Source organism: Nerophis ophidion, linkage group LG15, assembly GCF_033978795.1.
Source record: "Nerophis ophidion isolate RoL-2023_Sa linkage group LG15, RoL_Noph_v1.0, whole genome shotgun sequence".
Classification (NCBI taxonomy): domain Eukaryota; kingdom Metazoa; phylum Chordata; class Actinopteri; order Syngnathiformes; family Syngnathidae; genus Nerophis; species Nerophis ophidion.
The window spans coordinates 16,475,719-16,485,962 of record NC_084625.1 but is presented as its reverse complement, the minus strand read 5'-3'; the positions used below and the strand labels follow the sequence as shown (position 1 = coordinate 16,485,962).

At 42.4% G+C, this 10,244-nt stretch overlaps 1 protein-coding gene across 1 annotated transcript in view; it reads left to right on the top strand.

Annotated features, from left to right (window-relative positions):
* The first annotated feature begins 8,146 nt into the window (after positions 1 to 8,146).
* ptchd1 (patched domain containing 1) overlaps positions 8,147 to 10,244 on the top strand; it is a 33,241-nt gene continuing 31,143 nt past the window's right edge. Inside the window, exons 1-2 of the mRNA XM_061921542.1 lie at positions 8,147 to 8,396; positions 8,458 to 8,984. Of these exons, the coding sequence (XP_061777526.1) occupies positions 8,562 to 8,984 (423 nt within the window). The 5' untranslated portion in view covers positions 8,147 to 8,396; positions 8,458 to 8,561. The remainder of the gene's footprint in view (positions 8,397 to 8,457; positions 8,985 to 10,244) is intronic.

The following is a 10,244-nucleotide window of genomic DNA, read 5'->3' as shown; positions in this document are numbered from 1 at the left end:
CCCGGCAACTCATTGTGTTTCATCTCCCATCCCTGTGGTACTGATTGTAACCCATCGTGTTTTCTCTCCTATCAAAATGTGATTGTGTGTCTCTGTGCTGTTGGTGAAGGAAGTGGGTGGGGGTGGGGGTAGTCCTGTATTAATGACGTGTATATGTGTCACCCCCCCGGCGGCGCTCCCATCAATACACATTAATTAGAAAAAACAGTCCCCCTCTCTCCTAGGGCGTGTGTAAATGACATGGCCAGTAATGAGGCAGTATCAGCTGTTTCAAGTTGTGTAAGCAACATGCAAAAAGAACACTTGCAAGCCCCTGGCAGCCATTGTGTTGGATGGTCATTAGCAACATGTTGAATCTGTTTTCTCTGCGCCATCCATAATATTGGATGGCGTCATACCAGGAAGTAGTCTGTCTTACTGTCTGATGTACTTTTTTTTCCTCCCTCAAAAAGTATTGGATTATGTTTGCTATTCGCAGATCACGCACTGCGCATAGGGCGTGAAGAAAATGTCAGTGATTGACAGGATGCTTGTTACAGTTTGTACAGGAGAAGAAGGCGGCACAGACAGCAGGGACGTCGTTTAACTCTATTTATTTACATACAATAATATTAAGTGTGAAACTAACCCAAACATCTGTATAGTGTGCGACTATGTGTAGGAATTAAACAGGGGCCAAGAGGGCAAGGTTGGCTCGGAGGTCCGTGAGCGGGCAGGAAGTCGGGGGCAATAGAGAGCCGTCAAAGTCCGTGTCCAGGCGAGATGTCGAGATCCAAAAGGGGCAGCCAGAGAACCAGAGGGGAACACAGGGAGATGAGACACACAGCTCGTGACGCGGGAACGGAGGTATGCTGCTGGAAGATGACAAGGGGGACAGGAGACCAATCAACACGGAGGGGGAGAAGCACAGAGAGAGTGTATGCATATATCTTGGAGCATTTCGGCTTACTGTACAGGAAAAGGTTGCTACGTTCTGGCACCGGATAGCAGGTTGTGCTGGCTTAAGAAGGCAGGTGTGTTGATTGCTGCAGCCAGCTTCATATTAAATTTCACCGCAAATGTAATCCTCGCCCATCCCTGCTCTGTCACCGACAAGAAAATGTACTAGAATTTTCTCACCGTTTTCCTTAGTGTGCTTGTTCTTGGTGTTACATGCTGGGACTCTAGGTTGGATGTGTGTCAGGAAGGTCTTGTTTTGAAATATTTCCTATTCAACAAAGAAATGTGCAGATAAACTTTAAGTACTTTAAGCATTTATTTCAGATCTGGAAAAACCTCGGGCTACAGAGGAGCAATTTTAGGCTGCTAACAGAAAGAAAAAAGGAACGTGAGGGAAAGGCAAAGAAGAACTTCCAGATCTTTAATGTTCTTGGGAAGGTGAAAAGAGGGGGGAGGGGTTGGGGTGACGTGGCATGTTTTTTGGGAGGGTGGACTGAGGATGAGCAAAGTACAGATTGTGAAAAGGAATGTTTTGGTTCAATTTTGGGGAAAGGCAGCAATACAGCATCAATCACATAAAAAAACATTTGGAGAGTAACTTTTAACCACAAATAATTTATAATACATTATAAATTATTTTTCACAACAGTCATTGTCCTTTATGGTCTTGGAATGTGGGATAGGTTGGAAAAACCAGGCAGACCTACTGTATCTCCGCAGGGCCCGAGGAATGCAGCATCGGGATATAAAAGTGTCTTTTGTGGGGCAGTGGCAGTTAAGGCGAAGTAAAACAACATAAGGCATCTTGACAAAAATTGTTGTTAGACTAGAGATGAAATATGAATTTTGCCACGACGGTTTGCAAGTGATGCGATGAGGTAGCTCGACTGTAGCTGAGATAGGCGCCAGCCCCCCCCGCGAGCCCAAAAGGGAATAAGCGGTAGAAAATGGATGGATGGACTGTTTGCAAGTGTATGTTAAAAGTTGTTTTTTGTTTTCCTATTTATTTCCCATGAATTTGAGTACAAAACGCATTACATCAAATCCAAGTTTGATTAAAAATGTGTACAAATTTTGGAACGTGGGTAGGGCCTCCGAACACAACAATTCTTAGGGCCCCAATTTTGCCAGGTGCGGCCCTGTAGCTACTATCTTTCATACATACACAGCAACACATCCATCCATCCATCCATCTTCTTCTGCTTGTCCAAGGTCGGGTCGCGGGGGCAGCAGCCTAGGCAGGGAAGCCCAGACTTCACCCTCCCCAGCCACTTCTTCAAGCTCCTCCCGGGGGACCTAGAAGCATTCCCAGGCCAGCCGGGAAAGATAGTCTTCCCAACGTGTCCTGGGACTACCGCGTGGCCTCCTACCGGTAGGACGTGCCTTAAGCACTTCGAGTGGCATCTTGAGCAGATGCCCGAACCACCTCATCTGGCTCCTCTCTCTGTGGGGGAGCAGCGGCTTTACTTTGATTTCCTCCCCTATCTCTAAGGGAGAGCCCCAACACCTGGCGGAGGAAACTCATTTCGGCCGCTTGTACCCGTGATCTTGTCATTTCGGTCATAACCCAAAGCTCATGACCATAGGTGAGGATGGGAACGTATATCGACCGGTAAATTGAGAGCTTTCCCTTCCGGCTCAGCTCCTTCTTCACCACAACGGATCGATACAGCGTCCGCATTACTGAAGACGCCGCACCGATCCGGCTGTCGACCTCATGATCCACTTTTCCCTCACTCGTGAACAAGACTCCGAGGTACTTGAACTCCTCCACTTGGGGCAAGATCTCCTCCCCAACCCGGAGATGGCACTCCACCCTTTTTCGGGCGAGAACCATGGCCTCTGACTTGGAGGTACTGATTCTCATCCCATTCTATTCACATCTAATCATTTCTCCTTATTATTTTTTGTGTCGCTGTTTGTTGCTAGGCAGGATTTGATGGGGGACAGTCCATTAAAAAAATGGCGTATTTTTTCTATTTTTTTATAAATAGAAAAAAGGAGAGGGAGAGATGGCAGGAACAAAAAGTCAGAAATTATTTAGTTAACACACAACGACATGCAAATTCTTTCTTTTTTTACCACATTGCCCTCTGGTGGTCGAACTTGTCAACTGCTCAATTTGTGCTTCGTGTGTTTCTCTTTGTCTCTGTCGCTTTAGGGCAGGGGTTGGCAACCCAAATTGTTGAAAGAGCGACATTTGGACCAAAAATATTAAAAACAAATCTGTCTGGAGCTGCATAAAAATGAAAAGTCGTATCTGAGTCTTATAATGAAGGCAACACATGACGTAGGTGTCTATATTAGTTATATTCGCCAATCAAAATTACTTTAAAAGTCTTATATAAGTGTTATAATTAAGGCAACACATGATGTAAGTGTCCATATTAGTTGAATTAGCCTACTATCAACATTACCTTCAAAGTCTTATATAGGTATTTTAATGAAGGCAACACATGACGTAAGTGTCTATATTAGCTATATTAGCCTACTATCAAAATGACTGTGTTGCAGGCTGAAGCAAATATTCGTTGACAAAAATTTTGAAATGTAATATTTATTCTACACATTTTTACAACATTAGACACTATTAGTTAATCGGATGCTACTTAGAAAGTGAGGTAACTCCTGGAAATTATTGGCTTTTAATGGCCAAAGGTATAGATGTGTGTGTCCAAGTTAAAAGAAACGGCTGGCTGTGTTCTTTTAATGGATGTATTACAATCTTTGCAAGCTAGGTCATGTTTGCTGTGGTCTGGAACAACGTGGCACACAACTATCGGAAATGCAGCCAATATTACATACAGATAATGTATCATGAGACATGCAGATATAAATTAAATACACAGAGGACATAAGTCAAGGAAATTGAACAAGCTCAAATATAGCTACAAATGAGGCATGATGATGCAATATGTACATACAGCTAGCCTAAATAGCATATTAGCACTGATTAGCTTGCAGTCATGCACTGACCAAATATGCATGATTAGCCCTCCAACAAGTCAATCACATCAACAAAGCCACCTTTGTGCATTCACGCACAGCATAAAACGTTTGGTGGACAAAATGAGACAAGGAAGGAGTGGCATAAAACATGTCTTTCTGTGGCAGCGTCGGAGAAAGTTGTACTACGACGAGTTCAAGGATAGCTGAAATTAGTAGGACAAACAGTGCCTGCCTATTACTCTCATCAGTGAAGCATGTTCAATACAAACAGTGGGATTAGGCCCTAGTGTGTGAATGTGAGTGTGAATGTTGTCTGTCTATCTGTGTTGGCCCTGCGATGAGGTGGCGACTTGTCCAGGGTGTACCCCGCCTTCCGCCCGATTGTAGCTGAGATAGGCGCCAGCGCCCCCCGCGACCCCGAAAGGGAATAAGCGGTAGAAAATGGATGGATGGATGGATTTCTAACAATTAGGAAGGTTTCTGTCATGTTTGTCCTACGGAAAATGTATTAAAACAAAAAATATTTCCATCTTTACACATCTCTGAAAGAGGTCCAGGGAGCCACAAGGGCGGCACCAAAGAGCCGCATTAGATTACCCGCTTTAGGTTAATTTAATCTAGACTTTATCCTCTCAGTGACTCCGTCCTTACCGCCCTGCGTCCTTCCGGGCCTATGGCTTTATGGCCACATGTCGTTTACAAATGATAAACATGCTGAAAAATGAGATCAGAATGATGACGGTTTCAGATGTTTTATGAGGACTGTTTTTAAATATTTGTACGTGTTGCTTACATGGCACACCTGCCATGTTTAGAGGAAACGCTGCTCTTAAAAAGAGCCAGACTGGAGATGGATGACTTGATAAATAACTCAAGAGCAAAATGAAGGGACTCTTTATTAATAAATGGCCTCCATCCACCAATAATGTAAGGTCCATACGGTGGTTTTATAAATAATGCCAGCAAGATGTCATACACTCCCTCTTATGTGAAGAGAAAATGGCTCTACCGTGAGGTTTTATTCTGTTCCCTGTAGGTTTTTGAGTCGCACTAATTATGACTTCTATTCTCAAAAAGTGCCCCAGAGGCACTCGACGTCTCTGCGATCTTTTTCATTTCCTCTCCTGTTCTTCCTTTCCTCCCTGAGGAGTCACTTACTCATTCGCTCTCCTTGCCATGCCGGCTCCTAATGGCTATTAACTGCTAATTGGGGCTTAATTGAATAATGGATTAGAACATACATAAACTGGGATGTCACTTTAATCCTGTTGGTGTTCATTGGTTGTCCTGTTCTTGTCTTACGGCTTCCCAGGCATCCCTACAATCTCTACTGGCATTTTCTAGATGCTGTTAAGCCAAACGTTGGTGTTCATTGGTTGTCCTGTTCTTGTCTTTCGGCTTCCCAGGCATCCCTACAATCTCTACCGGCATTTTCTAGATGCTGTCAAGGCAAACGCTGTAAAATTTTGCTCATACCAAGAAAAGAATATGTAATTTCTGTAGTAATTTAAAAGTGTGTGTATTATTCTGCATTGGTGTACAATTACTATTTGTTCCCAAATAAGTGTATAGGACTGTGCAGGCCTTATTTCTCACATGTATTACCAAAAAATGGTATTCATTATTGTAAATCTAACTATACAACTCTATTAACACATCTTTATTATTTGATATTACTATTAAAATGTATCGTACGTTTGTAATGCACATATGTTTGTTATTTTGACTCAAATGTAGTTTTAAGAATTTGTTAATTGTAGTGGACTTTTATTTAGAAATCCCACATCAATTGGTGTTATACCTGCTTTGACTGTTTTTGTTCATTTGTATCGTTAAATGTTTCTGCGAGTAGAAAACATTTAAAAACATTGTAAGTTACAATTATCATACAAAAAAATCATTATTATGAGATACGAAAGTTGAAATTGTGAGATAAAAAGTCAAAAGTATGAAATAAAAAGTCATAGTTTTGAGATAAGAAAGTTGAAATTATGAGATGAGTCAAAATCATGAAATAAAGTCATAGTTTTGAGATAAAAAGTCTAATTCATGACATAAAAAGTCATAATTATGAGGTAAAAAAAAAAATCCAAGTTGTGAGATTAAAAAAAAGCCATAATTGTGGGTATTACAAGTCATAATTACACAATAATAAGATTAAAAAGTCCATCCATCAATTTTTTACCGCTTATTCCCTTTGGGGTCGCGGGAGGCGCTGGTGCCTATCTCAGCTACTATCGGGCGGAAGGCGGTTTACACCCTGGACAAGTCGCCAACTCATCGCAGATTAAAAAGTCTATTATGAAATTATTGTCATTGTGGTGATAAAAAGTCAAAGTTATGAGAGGAAAAAAAAACGTTTATCTCATGATTGGCTTTTAATCTTATAGTAAAGAGATACAAAGTCATAATTATGAGGGTAAAAATTTTTTATGAAATAAAGTAATATAAAAAATGTAATAATTACATAGTTATAAGATAAAACGTCTAAATTATTAGATAAAAAGTTATAAAAAGACTTGTATCTCCTAATTGTGAATTTGTATCTCATAATAAAGACATTAAAAACTGTCCAAACAATAAGTCATAATCCTGAGACAAAAAAAAAATCATAATTATGAGCTAAAAATTGAAATTTATGAGTTAACAAAGTCAAACTTATAAAATAAAAAGTCATAATTATAAGATACAAAGTCCAAAATATGAGATGGAGAGTGAACATTATCAGATAGTCATAATCATGAGGTAAAAAGTAGACATGAGATAATAAAGTCATAATTATGAGATATATATAGTCATAATGACATTATGTGATAAAAAGTTGTAATTATGATATGAAAAGTCACAATTATGAGCTAAAAAGTAGACATGAGATAATAGTCATAATTATGAGATAGATAGTCATAATAACATTATATGAAAAAAAGTTTTAAGCATGACATGAAGTCATAATTAAAAAGTAAAAGGTAGACATTATCAGATAATGAAGTCATAATTATGAGATAGTCATAGCTACATTACTACGAGATTTAAAAAAAAAATAATTATGAGATGAAAAGTCCCAATTGTGATATTAAAGTAGTTATTATCTCATAATTGTGACATTTTATCTCACAATTACAACTTTTTTATTTCATAATGATGACTTTTTACATCTCAATTTGGACTTCATTATCTCATAATTCCGACTTTCTTTTTCGCTCATAATTTCGATTTTCGGTTTTTGAAAGGACAAGCGGTAGGAAACGGATGGAATAATAGGTATATTAAAGGCCTACTGAAATGAGATTTTCTTATTCAAACGGGGATAGCAGGTCCATTCTATGTGTCATACTTGATCATTTTGCGATATTGACATATTTTTGCTGAAAGGATTAAGTAGAGAACATCGACGATAAAATTTGCAACTTTTGGTTGCTAATAAAAAAGCCTTGCCTTTACCGGAAGTAGCAGACGATGTGCGTGTGACGTCACGGATTGTAGGGCTCCTCAAATCCTCACATTGTTTACAATCATAGCCACCAGCAGCTAGAGCTATTCGGACCGAGAAAGCGACAATTTCCCCATTAATTTGAGCGAGGATGAAAGATTTGTGGATGAGGAAATTTAGAGTGAAGGACTAGAAAAAAAAAGGTGATTGCAGTGGGAGCGTTTCAGATGTTATTAGACACATTTACTAGGATAATTCTGGGAAATCCCGTATCTGCCAATTGTGTTGCTAGTGTTTTAATGAGATTAAGAAGTACCTGAAAGTCGGAGGGGTGTGGCCACGGGTTTGTTGACGCCAGAGTCTCTGAGGGAAGTCACGGCAGCTGCAGCAGGACAAAAGCTCCGCTGATGTCTCCGGTAAGAGGCGACTTATTACCACAATTTTCTCACCGAAAACTGCAGGTTGACATGTTCGCTTGACCACTTTGTTCCATAGCAAAGCTTCATCTTCGGGAATTTTAAACAAGGAAACACCGGCTGTGTTTTTGTGGCTAAAGGCCAAAAAGCTTCCCGCCTCCATCTTTCTACTTTGACTTCTCCATTGTTTATTGAACAAATTGCAAAAGATTCAGCAACACAGATGTCCAGAATACTGTGTAATTATGGGATTAAAGCAGACTACTTATAGCTTGGATCGGGCTGGAAAATAATGTCCGCTACAACCGGTGACGTCAAACGCACGCGTCATCATACCGCAACGTTTTCAACAGGACATGTCGCGGGAAATTTAAAATTGCAATTTAGTAAACTAAAAAGGCCGTATTGGCATGTGTTGCAATGTTAATATTTCATCATTGATATATAAACTATCAGACTGCGGTAGTAGTGGGTTTCAGTGGGCCTTTAAGGGCTTTTATTTTGACATTGCCTGCTTTTACCGTAATGCCTCCCTAGTGCGCACACGCAATGCCGAACACCACCACCACAGCAGCCAGGACCAGCGGCGGTGGAGCTCGTCCTAAATCCGGGAGGAGAGCAGCTGTTAGCGGGGTCTGACGCAGGGCTGTCCGGGGCAGCAGGTAGACGAATTGTTATTTCAAATGTCTTCTTTTACGCCAACACATGTTTTATCTTTGAAAGGAGTACATTAAAAGGGGCGTGTAGGATCCCACCGCGCCTCCGGGGGTTAAAAAAAAACAACCTTTTCCGGCTCCCGCTCATGGAGAGAACCGGGGCGCGTACCGATGCGAGCTGCAGCCCCTGACGCTCGGCGGCGCCTCGGTCGGTGGGAGAGGCTCGAGCCGCGGCCGCGCTCCACGATGCTCCGCCAGGTGTTGCACACCGGCCTGAGCGGCGGCTTCCGCGCGCTCGGCCGCTTCGTGGCGAGTCACCCGGTGTTCTTCGCCTCGACGCCGGTGCTCCTCTCCATCCTGCTGGGGGCCAGCTTCAGCCGCTACCGCGTGGAGGACGACGTGGAGAGCCTGCTGGCGCCCAAGCACAGCCTGGCCAAGATCGAGGGCAACCTGGTGGACAGCCTCTTCCCCATCAACCACTCCAAGCACGCACTCTACTCCGACCTGCAGACGCCCGGACGCTACGGGCGCGTCATCATCACTGCCCAGCGAGGGAGCGTCCTGGAGCCGCCTCACCTGGACGCTATACTCGGGGTAGGAATACTGCTTTCTTTCATTCTCATCACGTTTTTTCATTAACAAATGTCCATATATAAACCTTAAATACATCAGGAAAGTTTTGAGAGTGGAATCAGAATTTCCCATTAAGTGATTATAATCAGTGCAGTAGTTGCCCAACTTGCAAGATTTATTGGGTCTGTGACTGAGCTCTTCCCTCAAAACTCTAGTCTTGTAAATCAACTTCTCCCATTGAAATGAATTGAAATCAATTTAATTGCTGCGGCCTCCAAAACAACATTTTAACATAAAAAAAACATTTTTTAAATAATAAATATTGTATAATATAATACATACATGACGGCGTGGCGCAGTGCGCAACCCGAGGGTCCTTGGTTCAATCCCCACCTAGTACCAACCTCGTCACATTCGTTGTGTCCTTGAGCAAGACACTTCACCCTTGCTCCTGATGGATGCTGGTTAGCGCCTTGCATGGCAGCTCCCTCCATCTGTGTGTGAATGGGTAAATGTGGAAGTAGTGTCAAAGCGCTTTGAGTACCTTGAAGGTAGAAAAGCACTATACAAGTACAACCTATTTTTCCTTTTATACATACATATACTACTAACAGTTTTATGAAATAATGTAATATTGATTTACATTATTTACCTTGAAAAGAGGACTTCAAGGGCAGTGTTTTTCAACCTTTTTTGGGGCAAGGCACATTTTTTTCATTTAAGAATACGGAGGGACACCATCCATCTATCCATCTTCTAACGCTTATCCGAGGTCGGGTCGCGGGGGCAGCAGCCTAAGCAGGGAAACCCAGACTTCCCTCTCCCCAGCCAATTTGTGCAGTTCCTGCCAGGGGATCCCGAGGCAGTCCCAGGCCAGCCGGGGGACATTGTCTTTCCAACGTGTCCTGGGTCTTCCCCGTGGCCTCCTACCGGTTGGACGTGCCCTAAACACCTCCCTCGGGAGGCGTTCGGGTGGCATCCTGACCAGATGCCCGAACCACCTCATCTAGCTCCTCTTGTTGTGGAGGAGCAGCGGCTTTACTTTGAGCTCCTCCCTGATGACAGAGCTTCTCACCCTATCTCTAAGGGAGAGCCCCGCCACCTGGCGGAGGTAATTAATTTCGGACGCTTGTACCCGTGATCTTGTCCTTTCGGTCATAACCAAAAGCTCATGACTATAGGTGAGGATTGGAACGTAAATCGACTGGTAAATTGAGAGCATTGCCTTCCGGCTCAGCTCCTTCTTCACCACAAGGGATCGATATAGCGTCCGCATTACTG